General features: G+C 45.2%; 1 protein-coding gene across 1 annotated transcript in view; it reads right to left on the minus strand.

Moving 5' to 3' along the window:
• C1H8orf74 (chromosome 1 C8orf74 homolog) overlaps window positions 1-21,090 on the minus strand; it is a 36,772-nt gene extending 15,682 nt beyond the window's left edge. The window contains exons 1-2 of the mRNA XM_059409745.1: window positions 21,022-21,090; window positions 19,358-19,550 (exon numbers count right to left, since the gene is read on the minus strand). Of these exons, the coding sequence (XP_059265728.1) occupies window positions 19,358-19,550; window positions 21,022-21,069 (241 nt within the window). The 5' untranslated portion in view covers window positions 21,070-21,090. The remainder of the gene's footprint in view (window positions 1-19,357; window positions 19,551-21,021) is intronic.
• Between the last annotated feature and the right edge of the window lie 2,122 nt (window positions 21,091-23,212).

A 23,212-nucleotide genomic window follows, 5' to 3' on the forward strand; every position in this document is an offset into this window, starting at 1 on the left:
CACCCGAATGTTTATAGCAGCAATGTCTACTATAGCCAAACTATGGAAAGAACCTAGATGTCCATCAACAGTTGAATGGATAAAGAAGATGTGGTGTATATACACAATGGAATACTATGCAGCCATCAAAAGAAATGAAATCTTGCCATTTGTGACTACGTGGATGGATCTAGAGGGTATCATGCTTAGCTAAATAAGTCAATCAGAGAAAGACAACTATTATATGATCTCCCTGATATGAGGAAGTGGAGTGCAACATGGGGCGTTAAGGGGGTAGGAGAAGAATAAATGAAACAAGATGGGATTGGGAGGGAGACAAACAATAAGTGACTCTTAATCTCACAAAACAAACTGAGGGTTGCTGGGAGGTTGGGAAAGGGGAGTGGGGTTATGGACATTGGGGAGGGTATGTGCTGTGGTGAGTCCTGTGAAGTGTGTAAACCTGGTGATTTACAGACCTGTACCCCTGGGGATAAAAAGGTATTATATGTTTATAAGATATATAAAAAAAAAGAATGATGTACTGTATGGTGACTAATGTAACATTATAAAAAATAAAAAATAAAATACCCCCCCAAAGTTTTAAGTTTATTGAAAATAACTAAAACAATTAATTTTGTAAATTTTTTGTCAAAGAAATGACACTTTTGCATGACATTTTAAGATTTGAAGCATTGTTATTATGCATAAACATAAATTGCTTCTTTGAACATGTAATTTGATAATCACAATTTACATAAATAAATAAATTACATTAAGATTACTTAGAAGGTACAGTTGTAATGTTAGTTTAGAATTTGACAATTTTTATTTTTTATTTAAAAGATTTTTATTGTTATGTTAGTCACCATAAAATACTTCATTAGTTTTTGATTCAGTGTTTCAAGTTCTATTGGTTATAAATTTTTTAAAAAATCTATTTATTTATTTATTTATTATTAGAGAGAGAGAGCATGAGTGGGGAGATAGGGAGGGGCAGATGGCAAGGGAAAGAGAAAATCCCCAAGCAGACTCTGCTGAATATGGAGCCAGAAATGAGGCTCAAACCCAACCATGAGATCATGACCTGAGTCAAAATCAAGAGTCAGACACTTAACCAACTGACCCATCTAGGTGCTCCCACCTATTGATACCTTTTAAATTTTGAATTTAGGGACGCCAGGGTGGCTCACTGGGTTAAAGCCTCTGCCTTCAGCTCAGTTCATGATCCCAGGGTCCTGGGATCGAGCCCCGCATCGGGCTCTCTGCTCAGCGGGGAGCCTGCTTCCTCCTCTCTCTGCCTGCCTCTCCACCTACTTGTGATCTCTGTCTGTCAAATAAATAAATAAAATATTAAAAAATAAATTTTGAATTTAATTTAAAAATTTTAGTCACCTTTAAAAATTTTTTTTTAATTTTTAAATTAAAATTCAATTAGCTAAGGTTTAGTACACCCCATTAGTTTTTGATATATATAATGTTCAGTGACTCATTAGTTTAACTCTAAATTAAATAGAAAGAATATGGTTTATATATATATAAAGCAGATGTACCTACAATATGTAATCAGAATATTTATGATGTTAAAATTTCAAAGGGGTGGATCATTAAGGAAAAATGTCTAAAATGCCTCCTCGGTATGATCCAGCGACTCCACTTCGGAATATATATCCAAGGAAATGAAATCAGGGACTTGAAGAGCTATTTGTACTCCCTTGTTCATGGCAGCATGAACCCCAGCCACACACACACACACATCTCAAAAAAGGAAGTGCTGACTCAAGAGGGCTAGCTTGGGAATGGCTGTTCCTCAGTTATGAGCTAGATTGGGCCCAAAAAACTCAGACATTGACATGCAGGGAGTCATGAAATTCTCACCTGGTAAAGGATAAAGCCAAAGCCCCCAGATGCCCCATTCTGCTAAGCGACCTTTACACACAGCACCTGTCTTCAGAACCTCAGTCCCCTCACCTATCACATGGCCACTAGGTCCCTTCCTGCATAGATACAAGCTTTGTGCTGCTCGGATCCAGTGGGCCTGTCATTCTATTCTTTTTTTTGGTTTTGGAGAGGGTATGGAATATCATACAGAATATACAAGACTCCATTTTTTAAAAACTTTTATTTATTTGACAGAGATCACAGGTAGGCATGGAGGCAAACAGAGAGAGAGAGAGAGGAGGAAGTAGGCTCCCTGCTGAGCAGAGAGAACCTGTTGTGTGGCTCCATCTCAGGACCCTGAGACCATGACCTGAGCCGAAGGCAGAGGCTTTAACCCACTGAGCCACCCCGGTGTCCCATCCATTTTTTTAAATAGTACTCATGTACATTACATAATGACATGACAAGAGTTGAAGACTCCTCTAAAAGAAACATGCAAAGCAAGTACCCCGGTGGAGGCAAAACCAGGCCCTGCAGTGTGGCAAGGAGGAAGGGGAAACATGAGGAGATGGAGTGGGTGCTTGCATGAAGAAGGCATCCTGATGCAGGATCCTGGGGGCCAGGAGTCATGGAGGGCTTCCAACAAAAAGGATACTGGGAGCCCAGAGTGGAAGAATGGGGAGGTTGGCAGGAGATGGTGGGGAAGAGCACTCCTGGAGAAGGGACCACAGGGATAAAGGCTGGATGCAAGTAGGGTACAGCGTGGGCATGTGCATGATCCACATGGCTCAGAGTTTCTGGGAGGAAAAGCTGGAGTCTGGGGGACTTGCCTGGGGGAACAGAAGGGCTTTGTGTCTTCAGTTTGCAAAGGCCAAGCTTGTGTATGTCACATGAAAAAGCTGGACTTCAAAACAGAAGCTGGGCTCCTCAACCAGAATTTGTGGACCCCAGGATGGGCCACGAGGCTAACTAGCACTTCTAAAATTGCATCCAGAATTTCACATGCATTTTTCCCCCCTGGGGAGTGTGTGCAAAGAAAGAACCATCACATTTCTGAAAGGAAATGAACTGGCTGAGAGCTGCAGAGCCACTCAGAGGTCTGAAGAGGGGAAGGGAGAGGTCAGCTGGGCATTTCAAAAGCATGGTGGTGATGTGCAGAGGATGGCAGGCACGATCAGTAAAGGAATCTCAGAGGCTGGGGGACCAGGGTGAGGTCATTGGTTTCTGGTTATCAAAGCCGGACTCCAGATTTGTGTAGCAGCGACTGAAATTCACGAGGTGAGTCATTGCGTCTTCTCTGAGCTCCACAGAGCTAAATGAACATCCTGGCAAGTGCCCTTTCTCTCCTCCAGCCTGGTCTGGAGTACGTGGGGCTGGGATCACTTGCGTCTTCCAGACGTGTGGTTGGCCATAACTGCCTGGTTTGTCAGGGCTGGTCCCTGGTCTTCTTTATTTAGCTCCTGGCACAGAGCCCAGGTTTGAATCAAGAAGTCTGAGGGCCAGGGTACCTGGGTGGCTCAGTAGGTTAAGATTCTCCCTTCAGCTCAGGTTATAATCCCAGGGTCCTCGGATCAAGCCCTGCCTCTGTTGGGCTCCCTGCCTAGGGGAGAGCCTGCTTCTCCCTCTCCCTCTGCAGCTCCCTCTGCTTGTGCTGGCTCATGCTCTCTCCCTCCCTCCCTCTCTCTCAAATAAATAAATAAATTCTTTTTAAAAAAACCCAAGAGGTCTGAAGGTCCAGTCATGTTGAGTGACCTCAGCAAATGCTGGCAAGTGCTCCCAGCTACTTGTCATCCTGGCGGGTGCCCTCTTATGGTCATAAAACCCAAGTATGGACCTCCTCCATGATCACAGGAGGAGTCCCTGGGCTGGATTTTAACTTCCAGCCCCAAGACTCCTTTGACCAGCTCTGGTTTTCAGCAAAGATCATCCCAAGCTGGCTCAGGAGACACACTTTCTTGGCCTTCAGACCATTCTCCATTTGCTGCAGGTTGAGGAGGTTCTGATGACTCAGAAAGCCAAGGATTAAGTCTCAGAGAGAAGCCTCTAGCTGCCGGGGGACAGATCTGTACGTGCAAGTTGCTCTTCAATAACAGGGAGGGGCCTTCATTTGCATTGGCTGCTGGGAACTTCCTGAAGACGGTCCCCAAACCCCTGGAGGCCAGCACCTGCATGGGGATGCAGGCACAGGAGTGGAGGAGAGCAATAAGCTGGGAAAGAGCGGGGGTGGGGTGAAAACACCAGATGCTCCAGAATCAGGGCAAAAAGCCACTGGGCTTGGACCAGTCACTGTGGGTGTCCTCCTCCCAGTGCCCCTCATATGTGGAGTTTGAGGCTGTGTGAAAGCAAGGGAGATGTGCCACGTCCCAAAAGGGTTGGGAACAGTGAGGTGGGAGTGAGGGGGAGGATCCAGGTGCCACCAGTGCCCCCTGACAAACCAGTTTGTTTGCCCCTGCCTTGGCTCAAAGGGGAGGAGCCAAGTCAGGCTGCAGCCTGGATGGCTTACCTTTTTGAGCACCTATAGGGCTGGTATGGGACAGTGGGAAGCAGACAAAAGCACAGGACCCACATCTCCACTCCCATCCTGCATCTTTGAATGCTGTCCCCTGCCCATCTCTCTGCTCCTGGTAAGGTTCTGCCAAACTCATTTAATACCAAGGTGCCAACGACAGTGACAGCTCAGAAGACAGGGTATGCTTTCCTTGAGGGAGCAGAGGACTCTTGTTTGGGGAGTTCCCACTGGGCCCCATGTGCCCTGGGTCATCTCAGGCTCCACCCAATCCCTCCCAGCTCTGTGAGGCAAGTGTAGGCACTTTACCCATGAGAGAAACCGAGGTTCAAGGAGTAAAGAAATTTGCTTAAGGTCACATAGCTGGTGGGGTGGGGAAGTCAGAATTCAAAGCCCAGCCTGACCCAACCACCCACTTTCAACCAGCCATGGACTCTCTCTGTAGACCCTTGGAGGTGGACACTGGAAGGAGCCCCCAGTCCTCTCTGTCATGGTTTTCCAAAGGATGTTCTGCAATCTGTATTACATAGAAATGAACTCTGCAGCCAGAGACCTTGAAGATATGTTGGACCAAAATAAATTAAATGGAGCCCTTAATTCGCTGGTGGGCTCAGCAAATGGCCAAAAATCGTAGAGTGTAGGCAATATTGCTCAAATTTATTTGAGGCAAATGGTCTCTCAGACCAAGGAGCACATTTTGACAGCTATTGAACTAGTCTAGTCCTCTCATGCTAGAGATGGGAAACCAAGACCCCTTTCTGCCTCCATGAATCTGACTACTCAAGATACCTCACGCAAATACAATCCTACAGAACATGGTCTTTTGTAGCTGGCTTATGTCACTTAGCGTAATGTCCTCAAAAGTTATTCTAGATAACTTAACGTTATCTAGATAACGTAATGTCCTCAAAAGTTATTCTAGATAACTTTTGAGGACATTATGGGTGGCTCAGTGGGTTAAAGCCTCTGCCTTCGGCTCAGGTCATGATCCCAGGGTCCTGGGATCGAGCCCCACGTGGAGCCCTGCATCGGGCTCTCTGCTCAGCAGGGAGCCTGCTTCCTCCTCTCTCTGTGCCTGCCTCTCAGCCTACTTGTGATCTCTGTCTGTCAAATAAATAAATAAAATCTTAAAAAAAAGTTATCTAGATTTCCTCCCTCTGTCAGGCCAAGTGACATTTCATTTTATGTATGCATTCCATTTTGTTTATCCATTCACATGCTGACGGACATGTAAATCCCTATGGATGGGCTGCTTCTGCCTTTTGGCCATTGTGAACAAAGCTGCCATGAACATGGGAGGACACATATCTGTTCAAGTCCCTTTTTTCAGTTCCTTGAGTGGTGGGCGGGGTTAGACCCAGAAAGGGCATTGCTAGGTCACATGGCAATACTATGTTTAATTGTTTGAGGAACCTCCCTACTATTCTCCTGCCTAATAGGTGCTTTGCTTTTGTTTTTAAGATAAACCAATAGTCACATTACAGAAAAAAACGTACCCCAACAGCGGGATTAGAAAGACTTTGTTGACCCTGTAACTATTTTCTCATGGTTCACTCTCCTGGGATCAAAGGGCAAATACAGAGCCATGTATTTTAGATTGTCATGGGCTTTTGCCAAAACTCTTCTTTTTGCCACTTGTGCTTTTTAGCACAAGCACCCCCTCACTGTTCCTCATTCCCATTCCTCAAGAAGTTGACTTTTTTTCATTAAAAAAGAAGTTTTTTATTTTTTTAAGTTTTTATTTAAATTCTACTTAATTAACATTCATTGTTATATTAGTTTCAGGTGTGCAATATATTGAATCAACACTTCTATATATCACCCAGTGCTCGGTGCTCATCACAAGTGCCCTCCTTAATCCCTGTCACCTATTTTACCCAAACCCCGCCTACCTCCCTACAGATAACCATGAGTTTGTTTTTTATAGTTAGGAGTCTGTATAAGAAGTTTGTAAGCTTAATGCTAAAGAACTTTGGCAGGAAGAACAGACTCTGGGGCCAAAAGATCTCAAGGTTAGTGATGGTTCTGCCCTTTACTGTGTGATAATTTGTAAGTTACCTAATCTCTCTGAACTTCAGCTGCCTCATTTTGAAATGGGTACAGAGTACCCACCCATCTACAGTTGCTGTGAACATTAAAGGGATGATCTATGAGGAGACCTTAGCACATAAGGAAGGCTCTATCCCCTCACACAGTGCCCTGGCAACGTTTGCTGGAGAATGGCTGAGTGAGGGGTGGATTGGACTGATTCAGGGAGGAGGCTTTGGAGGACAAACAGAAGTCTTCAGGCAGAAGGCTCAAAGCAACCCATTTCAATTCAGCAGCAGGAGGAACATTCTAGAAGCAAGAGCTTTATTAAAGGAGCAGTCTAGACTTGAGGAGTGAGGAGGTTTTTGGCTGGTGAGAGGATTCTTGAATAATGTGTGTGTGGTGGTGTTGGTGCGGCTTAATTCAGGTGATCTCTTAGGTTCCTTTTTGATTGAACTGACAGTCTTCTGCAGCCACATCTAAGGGTGCTGTGGGCCAAGCCCTGCAGCTGTCTCAAGTTTAGTGAAGGGAATCCTGACTTCAAAACTTCATCATCATCCTTGTTGTCATCATCCCTGAGTTGAAAATGACTAAGTAATCCCATGGTCTCAGGGACATGGAACTGTACCTAGACTAAAAACAGGCTATTCCATCCCCAGGCCTTGTCCCCGCTGATGTCCAGATGGCTAGGGAAGGACATGGGAAGTTAGAGGTAGAGCATGAGGTCACTCCAAAGGGCCAGAGGTCAGGTTTGAGGGCACCAGTACGACCCGCCCACACACAGGTGGCACACATGGGCCAGAACACATTAGCCAAAGGACACAGCTCCTCTTCTCAGATGGGCCTGCACCACCCACCACTTTGGAGCCATCCTACTGAGGGGCAGGATCCCAGTCACATGCTGTAACTCCAGATGACCCAGTTAGGAGCCCCACCCCCAGGTGTTCCACACCTTGTTCTTCCAGGTGCTCAGCATTTCCTGCATGTCAGCAGTCTCATTCCACTCTTACCATGGGGTGCTCTCCCAGGTTTCATGCTTCTTAGACTCTCATGTAGCCCATGTACAGATCCCTTCGGTCAAGATGGAAGGTCACATGGCAGGACATGTGCTCTGCTGTCAGACGGACCTGGATTCAAATCCCAACTCCATCTACTGGAGGTGTGATCTGGGCCAAGTTATTTCACCTCTTCGGGCCTCAATTCCTCATGATTAAAATGATGTCTGTGATGCAAGATCACAGTGAGGTTTATAGATGTTACATGGGAAAATGCCAGGATCATAGAGTCCTCACTGTTCTTCCCTCTGCAGGGCGTATGTCCCTCAGGGAAGGCTGGGGGAGGTTTCTATGGCACAGTCTTGATTTCTGGCCTAACAGTCTCACCTAGAGAGCTGTGACCTTAGTGTATGGGCTGAATTAACAGCGTGTCCCCCGTAATTCATATGTTAAATCCTAACCCTTGTGCCTCTAGACGGGATTGTACTTGGAAATAGAATCTTTGAAAGAGATAATTCAGGTTAAATGAGATCATGTGGATAGCTCTAATTCAATATGACTGGTATCCTTGTGAAAATAGGACATTATCACACACACACACACACACACAGGAAAGGTCATGTGATATGCACAGGGAGAAGGTGGCCATCTAAAAGCCAAAGAGAGAGGCCTCAGGGAGGCCTCAGAAGAAACCAACCCTGCTGATACCTTGATCTTGACTTCCTGCCTCCAGAATTGGGAGGCAATAAATGTCTGTTGTTGAAACTGCCCAGTCTGTGGTACTTTGTTATGACAGCCCCAGCAGACTGACAGACTCACGGAGGTAGCTCTGGAAGGGCAATTGCCCATTTGTCCCAAGAAATGCTCTCTCAAGATTTCAATCAATGGCCTTTGTGGAAGCTTCCACTCTCCAGCAACAAATAAGTTGTCACCAAAGGCTCCTTCTCCAGGTCTAATGGGAGAGACATGGGATTCAGGCCACCGTGGAGAAGGCTGCTGGACAAGCTACTTTCCAAGAAGAGTGAAAGTGCATTTTTTCTCAGCTTGTGCTAGTCCTGAATCACTGGAGGATCCCTGACATGGGGTTGGGTACTCAGGGGGCTGCTAGTGTAGAGCCGGGGCAAGGCCATGAGTGTTCTGGTAGGAAGTACTTGCATAGATTACCTTGGGGAAGTAATGCCTCCTGCTAGCCCCAGTTTTCTGGAGACAGATGGTATGGCTGCCTTCAATCCTATGTATGCCAAGATGACATTTCCTGGAGAATCAGGAGTGGCCATGGATGGAACTACCAAAAGGGGGCTATGACTGACTGAGCACTCCCCTGCCTATCTCATGCCTCCACCAACTGATCATCAAGGCTCACTTCCTCAAAGCCCCAGGAAATGGGGCCAAACCAGAAGGAAAGAGGTTCTTCTAGCCCAGATGTGTAGGGAAAGCATCAGAGGTGAAGTCTGAGGCAAGACAGGCTGTTCCCTTCACCCCTCACCTGCTGCAATGCGTCAGTCAAAGATAGGATGTATGGGTCTTCTGGGTACCCCAAATCTCTGCCACTCCCAGATGCAAAGTTGGACACCTCAAGGGTTCCCATATGCCCCAACACCTGTCTCTTCTCCTTTCCCAGAGACTCAACAGGGTGTGCAAAATATGCCCATTTCCTGCGATTTCTTCCCATTAAGACAGAGCAGCAGCTTGTTGTTTCTCTGTGCTGGGCCTGGTGACTTCCCTCCAGCCCATGGAGACAGCAGGCTGGGATCTGCCCAGGGCTTCCTGTAGGCTGGCAGTGGAGGTGAGGTCGACAGGACTCTCTCTTTTGGCCTGGGGTTGAGCCTGGATCATCCTGGTGAGACATTTGCCAGGACAGAATCAGCTTGTGCGTTTGAATAAAGGGCAGCTCTTTCCCTCCTGGTAGCAAGGCCCGAATGGGCCAGGAGTTAAGCCAGGCTGGCAGCTGTCCTGTCAAAGCTTTGAATCACTGTTGTACAAACATGAGCTTCCTTAAATACTATCAGCCAGATTTGTTATCTAGTATGCAAACAGGATTCAACCATCCTTAGCCTCAGATTAACAACAACAACAACAACAACAACAACAACAACAATAACAACAACAAGAAATCCCTGGAGATGTTCCCTTCTGAGAAGAGTGACAGTCTCCTGTGGACATTAGTCGAAACAGAAGCTTGCATGTGAGCTGGCCAGCCAGGTCTGAATCCTGCACCTCTCCACCTGTGATGGGTGGGATGTGGATCCCTGAGGGGCAGGGTGGGATGTGAGATGGGAAGCACTACAACTCTTTGGCGACCTGACCTGCTGTCTTGACAGCTCTTCCTGCCCCTTGCTGCCTGGATCCCCTAACAAGGGTAGTGAACAGATGCCTTCCCCCTTATGCTTTCGGGCAGTGGCACTTCTTCACACACGTGCCCAAGGGCAGGTCATGGGTATGGGGTGGCTCCATTAGGCACTGGGCTTGAGGTTGTCTGGACCACCATTCTGCTGGCCTGTGATTGGAATACATCTGCAGTCCTGCTTGCAAGGTGAGGGGAAGACAAGAAATTTCGCAGACAGTAAGCCCTCTGAGGGATGTCAAGCAGCAGCTTCTCATCCTGGACAGCCAGCACCTTCTGTTCATCCCATCTCCCGTCTGTGTGTCATGGGCACATGGGAGTTAACATTTATTGAGCATTAACTATGTGCCTGTCACTGTGCTATACATTTAGGAGACCCTGTCTCATTTAATCCTCCCAACTACACTAGGAGTTCGAACTGTTATGACCCTCATTTTAGAGCCGAGGAAATGAAGGTAACCTTTCCAATAATTATTTCCAGTAATAAGTGGTGGAGGTGAAATTTCAAACCAAATCTTCTGAGTGCAGAGTTTAGAGCTAATCCCCCTGACATCACCTGGACACGCAACACTCAAGGCAGTCACCCTGGACAAGTCAAGCACCCTAACCTCCTCTCTGCCTACAGGAAATATCATTTCCAGGGGTACCAATTTAAAAATTAATTAATTAATTAAAAATTAATATTACTTTTTTTCATGTAGCACCTACTGCGTGCCACATGCTGCATTTGGCATGGAGGCACAGATAGAGGGAGAAAAGTGAAGTGGGCATAGACCCCTCTCCAGGAGATCCAGCCTCCTCAGGGTCTAGTCTTTCTTGCTGTCTAACCATGGCTCTTTAAGGGAAGAGTTTAGATCTGAATAGATAAGGAAGGAGGATACCTCCATGGACACAGGGTTTGAGAAGAATGAGGCAGCCACTGCTGGTGGCAGTGGCGAGGATGATTGTATGCATGTGCGTGCCCAGAGAGGATACAAATGCAGAAATCCAGTTATGAAGTGTTGAGGACCTTGGGAAGGTGTGGCCATGGCCATGGAGAGAGGGGGCCAAACTTGGGCCTGATGTGGGAGGGTCCGAGACTGGCTCTGGGTGGCAAAGTCTGGGGACCTGCAGGGTGAGGGGATGGAATAGGGTGTGGGAGTTTGAGAGGCCCTGGGCTCTAAGATCAGCGCAAGGGGCATCTCAGAGGTGGTGCACAGGGCCTCGGCAGGGGCAGGTTGAACAGAGAGAACATTTGGAAACACCCTCCAGCAGATGGGGCTGATGTCATATGCCCCTTTGTCCACTTGGACACTGGCTCAGTTGGCTCCCACTGGCATTGTATCCTGGATTAGGAGGGGAATCTACCCAGAGCTGGTAAGCACAGGAAGGAGCAAAGGGTACATGGACCAACTCCTTAGAGAATGTGGTCTAGACCTGGGTAGCTTGGCTCAAACAACACCAGGCGGTAGAGAAAGAACAGATTAAGGTCGGGTCGGGAATTGGGTTGAGTGGGAACAGAGCTAAGTAAGCAAAGACAGGGGTTTGGGGAACAAAGCCAAGAGGAGCAAACCAGGTACGTTCAATGAACAGTGCTATAGGTTTGGTTCCTGCTGCAGTGATAAGACCTACACTTCTGGATGGACAACAGACCCCATGGGAGCGCCTGAAATCCCCGAGGAATGGGTATTATAATAACAATGGCTAACCAACTGCACATTCACAGGGCTTCTTTGTACCAGTCACTCTTCCAAGTGCTTTACATAAATGAACTCATCTAATCCTTGCAATGATCCCATGAAGTTGGTGAGATTCCTATCCTCCTCTTGTCCTTACAGTCATCTGAAGCAGAGAGAGGTTAAGGGATCCTCACAGGATCACACAGCAAGGAAATGGCAGAACCAGGACTTGAGCCAGGGCACCAGGAATGTTGAGGACCAATCCAGCTTGAGACTGGTGTTGACTATAAAGTGAGGAGGACACTCCCATGGAAGAAGGAAGCTTCAGCTGAAATTCTATCCCCTATCTCGAGAGAACTAATGAACTTGTTCATGCTCTTGCAAGTGTCCCTGTACTGGATTTCTGAGAAGCAGTGTGGGTATGGCATGAAGATCATCTGGGCCAGCCTGATCATCCTCAGGAGCAACAGGCATCATCCTGAATGGCACCATGGGGGACCCAAGGTGAGCAGGACCTAGCTCAGGACGCCTGGTTCTAGAGTGGCTCCATATCCATGGGTGCTCCCAGCACAACCCACTGTCACTCCCTGCAAATCACAGCCAGCATGTGGTATTACTCTCAAGAGTCAGCTCAAACAATGAGTCTGTTACCTGGGAGCGGAGCTGGGAACCCAGGTAACAGACTCATTGTTTGAGCTTGCCTGCCTCTTTCTCACTTCCCCACTTACCAAACAAGTCTGCTAGTTTCCTTTACCTCCTTGGACTGCCTCTGGCTGAAGTGCCAGCCCCTTTGCTCTCAGCGCATTTTCCTGCCCTACTCCCTGTGATGCAGGGTCAGCTGCCTTAGTGCTGGCGTCTGAGGAGAAAGGGCCTCAGATTATCTCTGCTGCCCTCGGGAGGAAGCTGATGCTGCTTCTGAACCTGTGGAGGCTGATCTGTCCTGGCTGCTGCATCCAAGTGCATGCAGCCACTTCTGATCATCCCATCTCTGAATCACATCATTCTCTCAAGTCTTCTGCCTTTGTCCCTATGGTCCCCTCCTAAGAATAATGGCTAGCTCTCACTGAATCCTTACTAGGCACCAAATTCACATTATGAGCTTTATGTATATAACCTCATTTAATCCTTAAAACAATCCCAGGAAGTGGGTATTCTTGCTTTTCCCATTTTCTAGATGTGTAACCAGAGGCTTGGAGGTGATGTGACTTGCCAAGTACCATATATCCAGTAAGGGACTGACATAAGATTGGAATGTTCCCTTTAGGTGCTGAGCCTTCGGATGGATTCTGTTTTCAGTGAGTTAAATTTCAGGCATGAGGGGCCCACCCAAGAGCTTGTTCCTATTCTGTGTTTGCACCAACCATGTTTCTCAGATTTGGGGATGATTTAATGGTAAGAGGAAGAACTCATAAGCTGGAGAGCCCAGGATCAAGATTTAGAAGATGTCAGGAGGAAGGAAAGATGGTCAACACTGACAAGATGGAATCAGCAGGAATAATTGTAAAGTCTTGCATGAATAATCAAAATTGCCATTGCACAAGGGCAGGATGGGAAAAATAGTTCCCATGTGGGACTGCCTGCCCAATATAAATCAATGTGACTTTGATGTTGATTAAGTAAACTTACCCATAGGCTATATAAACAGGAGCATCATCAGCAGGACAGAGGAGGTGATAAAATCCCTAATCACTTCACTGATCAAATTGCAGGCTGTTTTGTATTTGGATTTGGATGATATATTTTAAGAACAATATTGGCAATCACAATTATGTCCCGAGAAGGGCAGGAAAGAAGATGGCAGTGGTGGGGGGTTAGAGGGAAAGGGTCTATGGAAATGATTTCATATTAAGAAAGGCAAAAGTGCCTGGGGATTTCTAGTCTAAATGTAAAGACATGATAGTCACATTTTATGAAGCAAAGGAAATATCTGCAGGTCCTGCATTCTGGTTCTAAAGGACAGACTTTGATCATTTGAGTAAAAGGTGCAGAAGACAGGTGTAGCTAGATATAAACAGGAACTTCCAAATAAGAGGAGTGGTTGTACAACGGAATAAATTGTTTCAAAAGGAGGGAGCACCCTATAGCTTGGAGGGTGTCGGCAGAGGCTTGAAGAACTTTGTTGGCTGGTTGAAGGGGCTCCCTGCAGTAGAGGGAATGAAGTTCCCAGATCACCAAATGTCCTTCCAACTGCACGGTTTTAGAAATCCACAAGGCACAGCTAGGCTGTGCTGTCAAGTTATGCGATAACCAGAAATGCTGAAAGCACCAGTATGAGCTAATCTCCCAAGTCTGAAGTTTGGTTTGCATCATCATTGACTGCCTTTCACAGACTCAGTTTGTGGAAGTCTCTGATGGAAACTTGAAAGAGCCCGAGTTCCCACCTGCTTGGGGCTGACATTCTTCTTCCCGCTCGTCAGTGTTTGTTCTGGCCATGAGCCACTACAGAGCTGAGCCGACAGGCTTGAACTCTGGTACCTGTGCATTGCTGTGAGCAGCAGGGAACAGGACCAAGAGGGATGCCAGGAAGGCTGCAGCGATGAGGGCTGAGTGGGGGGTTGTATGGGATACAGTTATCTCTTAAGTCAGCCCAGAAGCAGTGCCATGTCTGGCTTAAGCCTTCAGACCGGGATCACTGGTTTGGAGGAGAGAAGGGAAGGAAGGGTACACGAGCAGCTTAAGAAATAAAAAGAGTCTAATCCACATGCATATAAGATGTGTGATTCAGTGGCAGCCCCTAAATAGCTTGAAACAGAGGAGTGGTGGGATTTTATTTGTGTCTGAACAAAATCACCATACTGTTTAGTGAAAAGATGCAGTACAAGATTTGAAAGCTGTGGGTTGGTCAAGAGATGGAGGTGGGTTAGAAACAGTGGTGGACAAGGAGCCGGTGAAAAGTGGTAAGACTAAGGAGGGGCATTGAGTTACTGATGCTGGGACTGGTGGGTGAACTCTGGGCACATAAGGGATGGGGATATCATGTATGAGGGACAGGGCGTCGTGTGTCCTATTTGCTTGGCAGTGGTTGGAAGCCTTGGACAGAAGTCCAGCAGAGGACCTCAAATATGCCACATGTTAAAAAAATATTATACTGAGGGGCACCTGGGTGGCTCAGTGGGTTAAAGCTTCTACCTTCAGCTCATGTCATGATCTCAGGGTCCTGGGATCGAGCCCCGCATCGGGCTCTCTGCTTGGCATAGAGCCTGCTCCCCCCTCTCTCTCTGCCTGCCTCTTTGCCTACTTGTGATCTCTCTCTCTCTGTCAAATAAATATATAAATAAATAAAATCTTTTAAAAAATATTAGACTGTAAAAAATTTCAAAATAAAGAAATACAGAAAAGTTTCAAAAAGAGTATATAATCAAGGCAGTATGGTCGGCCAAAGAATAGACAAATAGATGAACAGGGAAGACACAAGAGAGAGTCCAGAAACAGACCCACACAAATACATGTGACTGATATTTAACAGAGGAGCAAAGGCAATACGATGGAGCCAAGATAATCTTTTCAACAAATAGTGCTGGAACAAATGGACATCCACATGTATAAAAATGGAATCTAGATACAGATCTCATGCCTTTCCCAATAATTAACTCAAAATGGATCATAGGTCTAAATCTAAAATATCGTACTATTAAACCTCTAGAAGATAACATATATAAAAAACGTAGATGATCTTGGGTTTGGTGATGACTTTTATAGATACAACACAAAGATGTAGTCTATGAAAGAAGAGCTGGTAATTTGGACTTCTTTAAAATTTAAATTTTCTGCAAAAGACATTGTCAAGAACAATAAGACAAGCCACAGGCTGGGAGAAAATATTTGCAAAAGACATACCTGATAAAGGACAGTTATCTAACACAGACCAAGAACTTTAGAAATTCAACAAAAAGAAAACACCCTGCTTGAAAAATGTGTAAAAAACTTAATAGACACTTTGTCAAAGAAGTTATATCTATATATCTATATATCTATATATATATAGATATACATATAGATGTATAGATATATAGATCTGTCTATCTATCTATATGGCAAACGAGCATATGAAAAGGTGATCATTATTATATGTCTTCAGGAAAATGCAAGATACCACTACACAGTTATTAAAATGGCCGAAGTTGAGAAAATGGACACTACCAAATACTGGTGAGGATGTGGGGCAGTAGGAACTTTCATTCATTGCTGGTGGGAATGCAAAATGGCATAGCTACTCTGGAAGACAGTTTGGCAACACTAACAACAGCAGCACTAACACATTCCTACCTTACAATCAAGCAGTCTCATTTCTTGTTATTTACCCAAAGAAGTTGAAAACTTATGTCCACATAAAAACCTACACACAGGTATTTATTGCAGCTCTAAATTGTCAAAATCCGTGAGCAACCAAGAAGTCCTTCAGTAGATTGAATGGATGCATAAACCTGGGTGCATCCAGACAATGGGATATTATTCAATCCTAAGAAGAAATGAGCTATCAAACCATGTAAAGACATGAAGGATACTTACATGTATATTACTAAGTGAAAGAAGGCAATATGAAAAGACTATGACTTTTAACTATATGACATTCTGGAAAAGGCAAGAGTATGGAAATGGTAAAAAAAAAAAAAATACTGTGGTTGCCAGGGATTGGCAGAGAAGGAGGAATTAATAGATGGACTGCAGAAGATTTCTAGGGCAGTGAAATTATTTTATGTGATACTTTCATGGTGAATACATGACATTATACATTAACTGAAATCCATAGAATGCACAAAACCAAGAATGAACACTAATATAAACTACGAACTTTGGGTGATAATGATGTGTCAAGGTAGATTTATCAGTTGTAATAAAATGTTCCACTCTGATGGGGTACATTGATAGTGAGGGAGGCTGTGCATATATGGGACAGGGTTTCTGTGGGAAATCTCTATACTTTCTGCTCTATTTTGCTGTGAGCCCAAAGCTGTGCTAAGAAATAGTCTACTAAAAAATAGCATAACTGAAGCCATAAATCTCCTGCAAGTAAACAGGAGAAACCTCTTTGACATGGGTCATGACCATGATTTTTTAATTTTTTTGGATATAACACCTAAAGTATAAGCAACAAAAGCAAAAATAAACAAGTGGGTCTATATCAGAGTAGAAAGCTTCTGCACAGCGAAAGCAATTATCAAGAAAATGAAAAGGCATCTTATGAAATAGGAGAAAGTATTTGCAGAACACATATCTGATAGGTGTTAATACAATGAACTCCTACAACTCAATAGCAAAACCCCATATAATCTAATCAAAATGGACAATGGACCTAAATAGGCATTTTCCCAGAGAAGATATTCAAATGCCCAATAGGTCCATGAAAACAACCTCTATATCACTCATCACCAGAGAAATGCAAATCAAAACCACAATGAGATACCTCCTCACACATGTTAGAATGCCAGTATCAAAAAGACAAGAAATAAAGTTGGTGAGGATGTGGAGAAAAGGGAACCCTCATGCACTATTGGTGGGAATGAAAACTGGTGCAGCCACTGTGGAAAACAGTGTGGAGGTTCTTCAAAAAATTAAAAGTAGAACTGCCATATGAACCAGCAATTCCACTTCTGGGCATATATGCAAAGGAAGTGATATTGCTATCTTGGGGGCGGGCGCCTGAGTGGCTCAGTCGTTAAGTGTCTGCCTTTGGATCCTGTCATGATCCCAAGGTCCTGGGACTGAGCCCCACACTGGGCTCCCTGCTCAGGGGGAAGCCTGCTTCTCCTTCTCCTTCTCCCACTCCCCCTGCTTGTGTTCCTGCTCTCACTGTCTCTCTTTGTCAAATAAAAAAATAAATAAAGTCCTTAAAAAAACTCACTATCTTGAATTGATATCAGTACCTGCATGTTTCCGCCGGCATTATTCACAACAGGCAAGACATGTAAACAACCTACAGTCCATCAATGGATGAATGGATAAAGAAAATATGATATTTTGGCAGCAGCTCTTCCTGCCCACGGGTCCTGTCCCTATGCTTTAATAAACCAACATTTTTCACCAAAAAAAAGAAAATATGATATTTTTCAGCCATAAAAATATTACTCAGCTATAAAAAAGAAAGAAACTCTACCTTGTGCAACAGTGTGGATAAACCGAAAGGGTATCAAGACAAATACTGTATGATCTCACAAGCGGAATGAAACAGACTGATGGTTGCCAGAGGTGGGTGGGCAAAGGATGAAGGTGTTCAAATAGTACACACTTCCAATTATAAGATAATTAAGCCCTGGGAATTAATGTACAGCATGGCGACTGTAGTTAACACAATTCTGTTGTATATTTGAAAGGTGTTAAGAGAGTAGATCTTGAACATTTTCACAAGAAAAAAATTGTCACTATGTGAGGTGATGGATGTTAACTCACCTTACTTTGGTAATCATTTTGCAATATGTTCATATGTCATATCATTATGCCACACACCTTAAACGTATACGATGGTATATGTCAATTATATCTCAATAAAATTGGAAAAACGTAGTACAAAGAAATTTTTCCCAAACTACTTAAAGAATAAGCAGCCCACACAATGCCCCATCATCAGATTGCTTTCATGTACGTTACCTAACACAGGGCATTCACAACCACACTCATCAGAATCAGGAGATCTCCCTTGACACACCGCTATTGCTTAATCTCCAGACCTCATTTGCATTTTCCCTGTTGTTCCCTTTTTACATCCTTTTTACTCTGATGTACAAAGACCCAAACTGAGGCCACGTGTCAAGTTTAGTGGCCAAATCTCGGTGTCTTTCAGTTTAAAACAGCTCCTCTGTCTTACCTTGGCTCTCAGGGCCTTAATATTTTTGAAGCTCACAGGAGAGGGACTTTGTTCAGTGCCACTAATTCAACGTTTTCTTGTGATTAGATCATGTTTTGAGTCCTTCCTAGAACCATCACTGAAGGATGCTGGGTTCTCCTTTTGCATTCTACCAGGTGGAACATGATTCACAGTGTGTACTTTTACTGATGATGTTGACTGGATCATTTGATGAAGGAGATGTCTGCCAGGCTCCCTCACATAGAAGTATTCTTTTCCCCCTTTATAATCAGCAAGAATATTGTGGGGAGGAAATATGTAAATATCCCATTTCTCATCAAGCATTCAGCCACTGGTTTTAGCACTTGTTAGTGACTCTTGGCTGAGTGTTAAAATGATGGTGACCCAAGGGAGGCTGTTCCAGATATTTGCTTAACGAATGAATCTGCTGCTCACAGCCCAAGAGATAGATCGGTGTGATCACATCTCTTGTGCACTAGAGTCCCAGGAGGAGATGGCTCTTCTCATGAAGGCATGGCAGGGGTGGGAGAGATGCTCCCTCTTTAAACTCACTTGACTGCTTTTACCCCATCCCTGCCAGCAAGCTGATGGATTTCTCCAAGACATTCAGCAGACCAAAACCTGATATGTGGAACAATTTGCTGTCTTTCAGGAATGCAATGGGGAATCAGTGTAGGGTTTTAAACAGAGGAGTCACATGTTTATGTAAGTAAAAACAAAATGAAACCAAACAAAAGGTATGAATCATGGCCCCTACTCCCTTCCCCAAAATAAAACCTGACTCTACTCTGAGCCTACTCTCAGCAAGCGGCCCCAGTGGTATTGATCTGATGATGAGAGTCACACCAAAGTGTAAATGACTGACCAAGAGACAAACACCCTGACTGTTATGTGAACAACTTGGTGTGTGCAAAATTTTCAGCCAGAGAGATGGAGTGAAAAGACCCAGGAAAGACATTCAATTTGCTTCGCTTTCCAGAAACCTAGACAGGAATATTATCTATGAGCATGTGAGGATACTAAATGTCAGAGGAAGAAAGGAAGGGGCTTCCAGTTCCTCAGAGAGTTCCTGAGACTATGGACCTTGGTGGTGGTGTGTGTGGGGGGGCTTTGACCCCTATCCCCTAGAAAGCCTCGCTGACTCCTGCTCCAGATGTCCCATACCTTTGGTTTCCTTGAGCAGCTCTTCTGTGAACTTGACCACCTTGGTCACTTCCACCCAAGGGAAGCCTTTGCCTACGGCAAAGATGATGCTTTCGTAGAGTGTATCCAGCAGAATGCTTTGGCGGGAGTCTCTCACTTCGTCAAACTCCTCCCAGTTCAGCAGTCTCCGTAGGTGTTCCCTACCTTTTGGTTTCTGCAGGGCATGATATGAGGGATGGTGGGTGAGACTGAGAAATCAAGATGCCAACCTCATTGAGCAAAACCCTACCGGGTCTTCAGGGCTCCCCATCATCCTGAAGAGTAACCAGGACTGTGGGTATGCCTGGGCAGAATTGTGCTTTCATTTCTGGACAGCTTTCCCTCTCCTTTCTGGGAATGTGTTCTTTTTTCTAACACCTCTCCTTCCTCTGAGAGTTCTCGTGCTAGACACTATAGTTTCTAAGCTTGTATGCCTCCAGCAGGCTTCAAGTCCTGATTTATGGTCCCTCCTTCCTCTTCCTGAAGACAAAATTTGACTTCTCTCTGTGTCTATTCTCAACTAGTTGTCCCGGAGGTATTGATCTGATAATGAAATTTATGCTAAACTGTAAATGACTGCAAAGAGGCTTGGTGAGGTTATGCTGTAGGAGAAGGAATGTGTCTAACTTGGTGAAAATTCAGGCATTTTAGTAGACTAGTGTGGGGGCAGTGGGGAGCTTGATCAGAGTCCTAACTGTAAGAACCCAATTCACCTGAGTGTTTGTTTTGCTTTTCCAGAAAGTTTCCTGTAGAACGTCAACAGATGTAGGAGAAGCAAGTGCCTTTTAAAGACAAGGTAAGTCAAGGTGCAGCATGAAGTAGAGACCCACCAAAAATGGGAGTGTTGCAGCTCTGGCTGCGGGAATCAGAGCTGCCTGGGTGATCTCCAGCTGCTGGTGAAAGCACATGCGAGGATGGGGAGGGAGACTCCACCAAGAAAGCCTTTACCTGGTGCCTGCCCATCAATTCATGGCTGCAGGTCAGAAGCTAATCTGTGCTTGGGGTCCTCTTGCCTGATCTCTACAGCAGTGCCCTGAGACACCTCTGTGGACAGCCCTTTTCTGCAAGGAGCTTGCAGAGAACTCCAGGTCCTGCACTTGGTCCTCATTACTCCACAAGGCCATCCCCATTTGCTCATGTCTTTTGGCCTCAGAATTGGCTCTGAGAAATCAACAAAATCTGCCCTCTCCTGGCATTAAAGCAAGAGCCCCCTCCACCCCTCACCCCACAACCACACACACACAACCACACACATTGGCATACAAGCTCAAAAGGCTCACAGGGCCCTGAGTTTATCTGGTGAGAGGTGGCATCCCATGGTAACAAGCCCTAGGGATCTCCCTGGCCCTTCTCAGAGTAGAGGAAGGTACATAGTCTTTGTGTTTGTCTCCTCCTTTGCTCCAGCCAGGCTCTATTCCTGTAGGCTGGGAAAACAACCTCCAAGCTCCAAAGGCTGCTAAGACGTTGGCCTGGCATTCCAGCTGACACAAACTGATTGGAGGGCTCATAGGTGGTGTGCTAAGAAAGGAGTTATGTCCAAGGTAGACACCTTGAGGGAGAACCATTGAGGGGCCACTTCTCACACACACAGCACACCATTTTACCAATCTGAGCAAACTCTTTTAAAAGCTGTCTTTTCTCTTCACCTGAAATTGGAAGACTTTTTTTACTCCTTGTGGTGTTAAGAGTGCCATGGTCCCTGCATCCAGTTACTAGGAGACCTAGCCAGGACTGACGCAGAGTTTCTGGAACCCTGGAGGTGAGTGTGCCAGCTTTGTGAGGTCATGAAGACCTGCTTTGAGGTGGCTTTTTCCAGGCTTCTTTCCTCATGGCCCCTCCTCTCCAGCTGGGTTCTGGGTTTCATTCCCCCACACCTGCTTCAGGGGTCTTGATCCATTTCCTACAATGTCCAACCTCTCCTCACAGGTGGTGAGCTTTCTCATGCTTTCCTGTGAACACTCACAAATGTCCCCCATCCTACATCTCCTTTAACCCAATCCCCACTTCTCTCCTTCCTTTCACAGTCAATGATTTGTCTCCATGTTTTCATGGAGTTGTTGTCTTCATGTCTTCATGGATTTTCCTCCAATCAAGACCTGGTCTTAGATCCGTTCTTCTTGGCTGGCCAGTAGTATCTGTGACTTCCAGTTTCCTGCATCATGATTTCTCTTCAGGGTGCAGAAAACAGGTTTGTAGGGGTGTCCTCTAGTTCAGTACCCAAGAAGCCACAGCCAAGATGAGTAGGGATTGAGTCTCTTCTCTTGGGGTTGGTAGCTGAGCCATCTGATCATGGGGCTGCCTCCATTGGTACCTTCCCAGACATCATTGTCTCTTTTGGTTTGGGCCTGGCAAGGGAGTTTCTGGTCTGAAGTGAAAGCTCACAGGTCATAGCTTTACCCTGTGCCAGGGAAGAAGTAAGAGCTCCCAAGTTTCCAGCATCCACCACTTTAACCATTAAAAGTCATTATTCCTATTAGATCCATGGCTTCATCATGCTGGGTGGGTTTCATGACCCACTTTTGCTACCCTCATGGACTTCAGGGCCCTTACTACCTTTTCTCCCATGAGGAAGAACTTGGTTAGGGCCACTTAGTTACACTCCTGCAAATTACTAGGGACAAAGGGATGGGGAAGTGGTGTCCTTCCTTCCCATGAGGCCTCGGGCTCCTCATGCCAACTTACCCATTCTCTTTTCAGCAACCCTTGCATTCTTGTTTATCTCATGGAGGGTGTCCCTTTTCAACGTGTGGTTCCTTCATAATGGATCCCTTTTCATCATCATCATCCTTGGCTGATGCTTCTTGACTTCATTTCATTTCATTTCAGTTCATTTCTTTCCTTTTCTTTTCTTTTTTGGTTTTATTTAAATTCAAGTTAGTTAATAAATAGTGTATTATTAATTTCAGGATAGAATTTAGGGATTCATCAGTTGCATATAATACCCAGTGCTCAATTACATCAAGTGCCCTCTTTAATGCCCATCAAACAATTACCCCATTCTTCCACCCTCCATGAACTGTTTCCTCCCAAAGGATCTCTCTATCCTTCTCCTCGCCGCCTTCTCTGAAGACTTCTCTTCCTCTATTTTTTCCTTACATGTTGGTGTTGTCCATTGCTCTATCTTACCCTGTTATCCTTCTAAGCCACATATTCTTTTTAAAAACTCTAGTATGGTAGTACTTAACACAAGATCTACCCTCAATACATTGTTAAGTGCATAAGACAGTCTTGTTAACTACAGGCATTATGTTGTATGGTAGGTCTCTAGAACTTATCCACTTTGTGTAACTGAAACAACATATCCATTGATGAGCAATCCTCCACACTCCTCTCCTAGACCCTAGCAACCACTGTTCTACATGCTGACTCTATGAGGGTAACTACTTTGGATACCTCATATAAACAGAATCACATGTACTTGCCTTTTTGTGATGGGCTTCTTTCATGAACTCAGCATAATGTTCACAGCTCATGTATTCTTAAGGGATTTTTTTTCCAGTTGCATGACTTTCATGTCTATCCATAGAAAATGACTTCCAAATTCATGAAACGAATGTGTCTCCTCTGTCCCCAGCTTGGAGTGTGCTTTTGTGCTGTCTCTTCCCTGAGAAAGGATGACAGGTAGCTCTGCTACTTGTTAGATTTGAGGGGGATCACAGGGTCTCAGGGTTTCTGTGGGGTAGAATCCTGATGCAGGTGTTTGAAGGAATCAGTCCCCAAGTCTAGTGTTACTTGGTGGGTGCTGTCCCTGTCTATAGTCCTGGGGTAAGTGATGCAGGCCAGCCTCTGTGCCTGGACACTCTGATGCTCTTCCTTGACTTCTCTCCCAAGTAGTGT

The sequence above is a fragment of the Mustela nigripes genome, chromosome 1 (assembly GCF_022355385.1).
Source record: "Mustela nigripes isolate SB6536 chromosome 1, MUSNIG.SB6536, whole genome shotgun sequence".
NCBI classification, from domain to species: Eukaryota; Metazoa; Chordata; class Mammalia; order Carnivora; family Mustelidae; genus Mustela; species Mustela nigripes.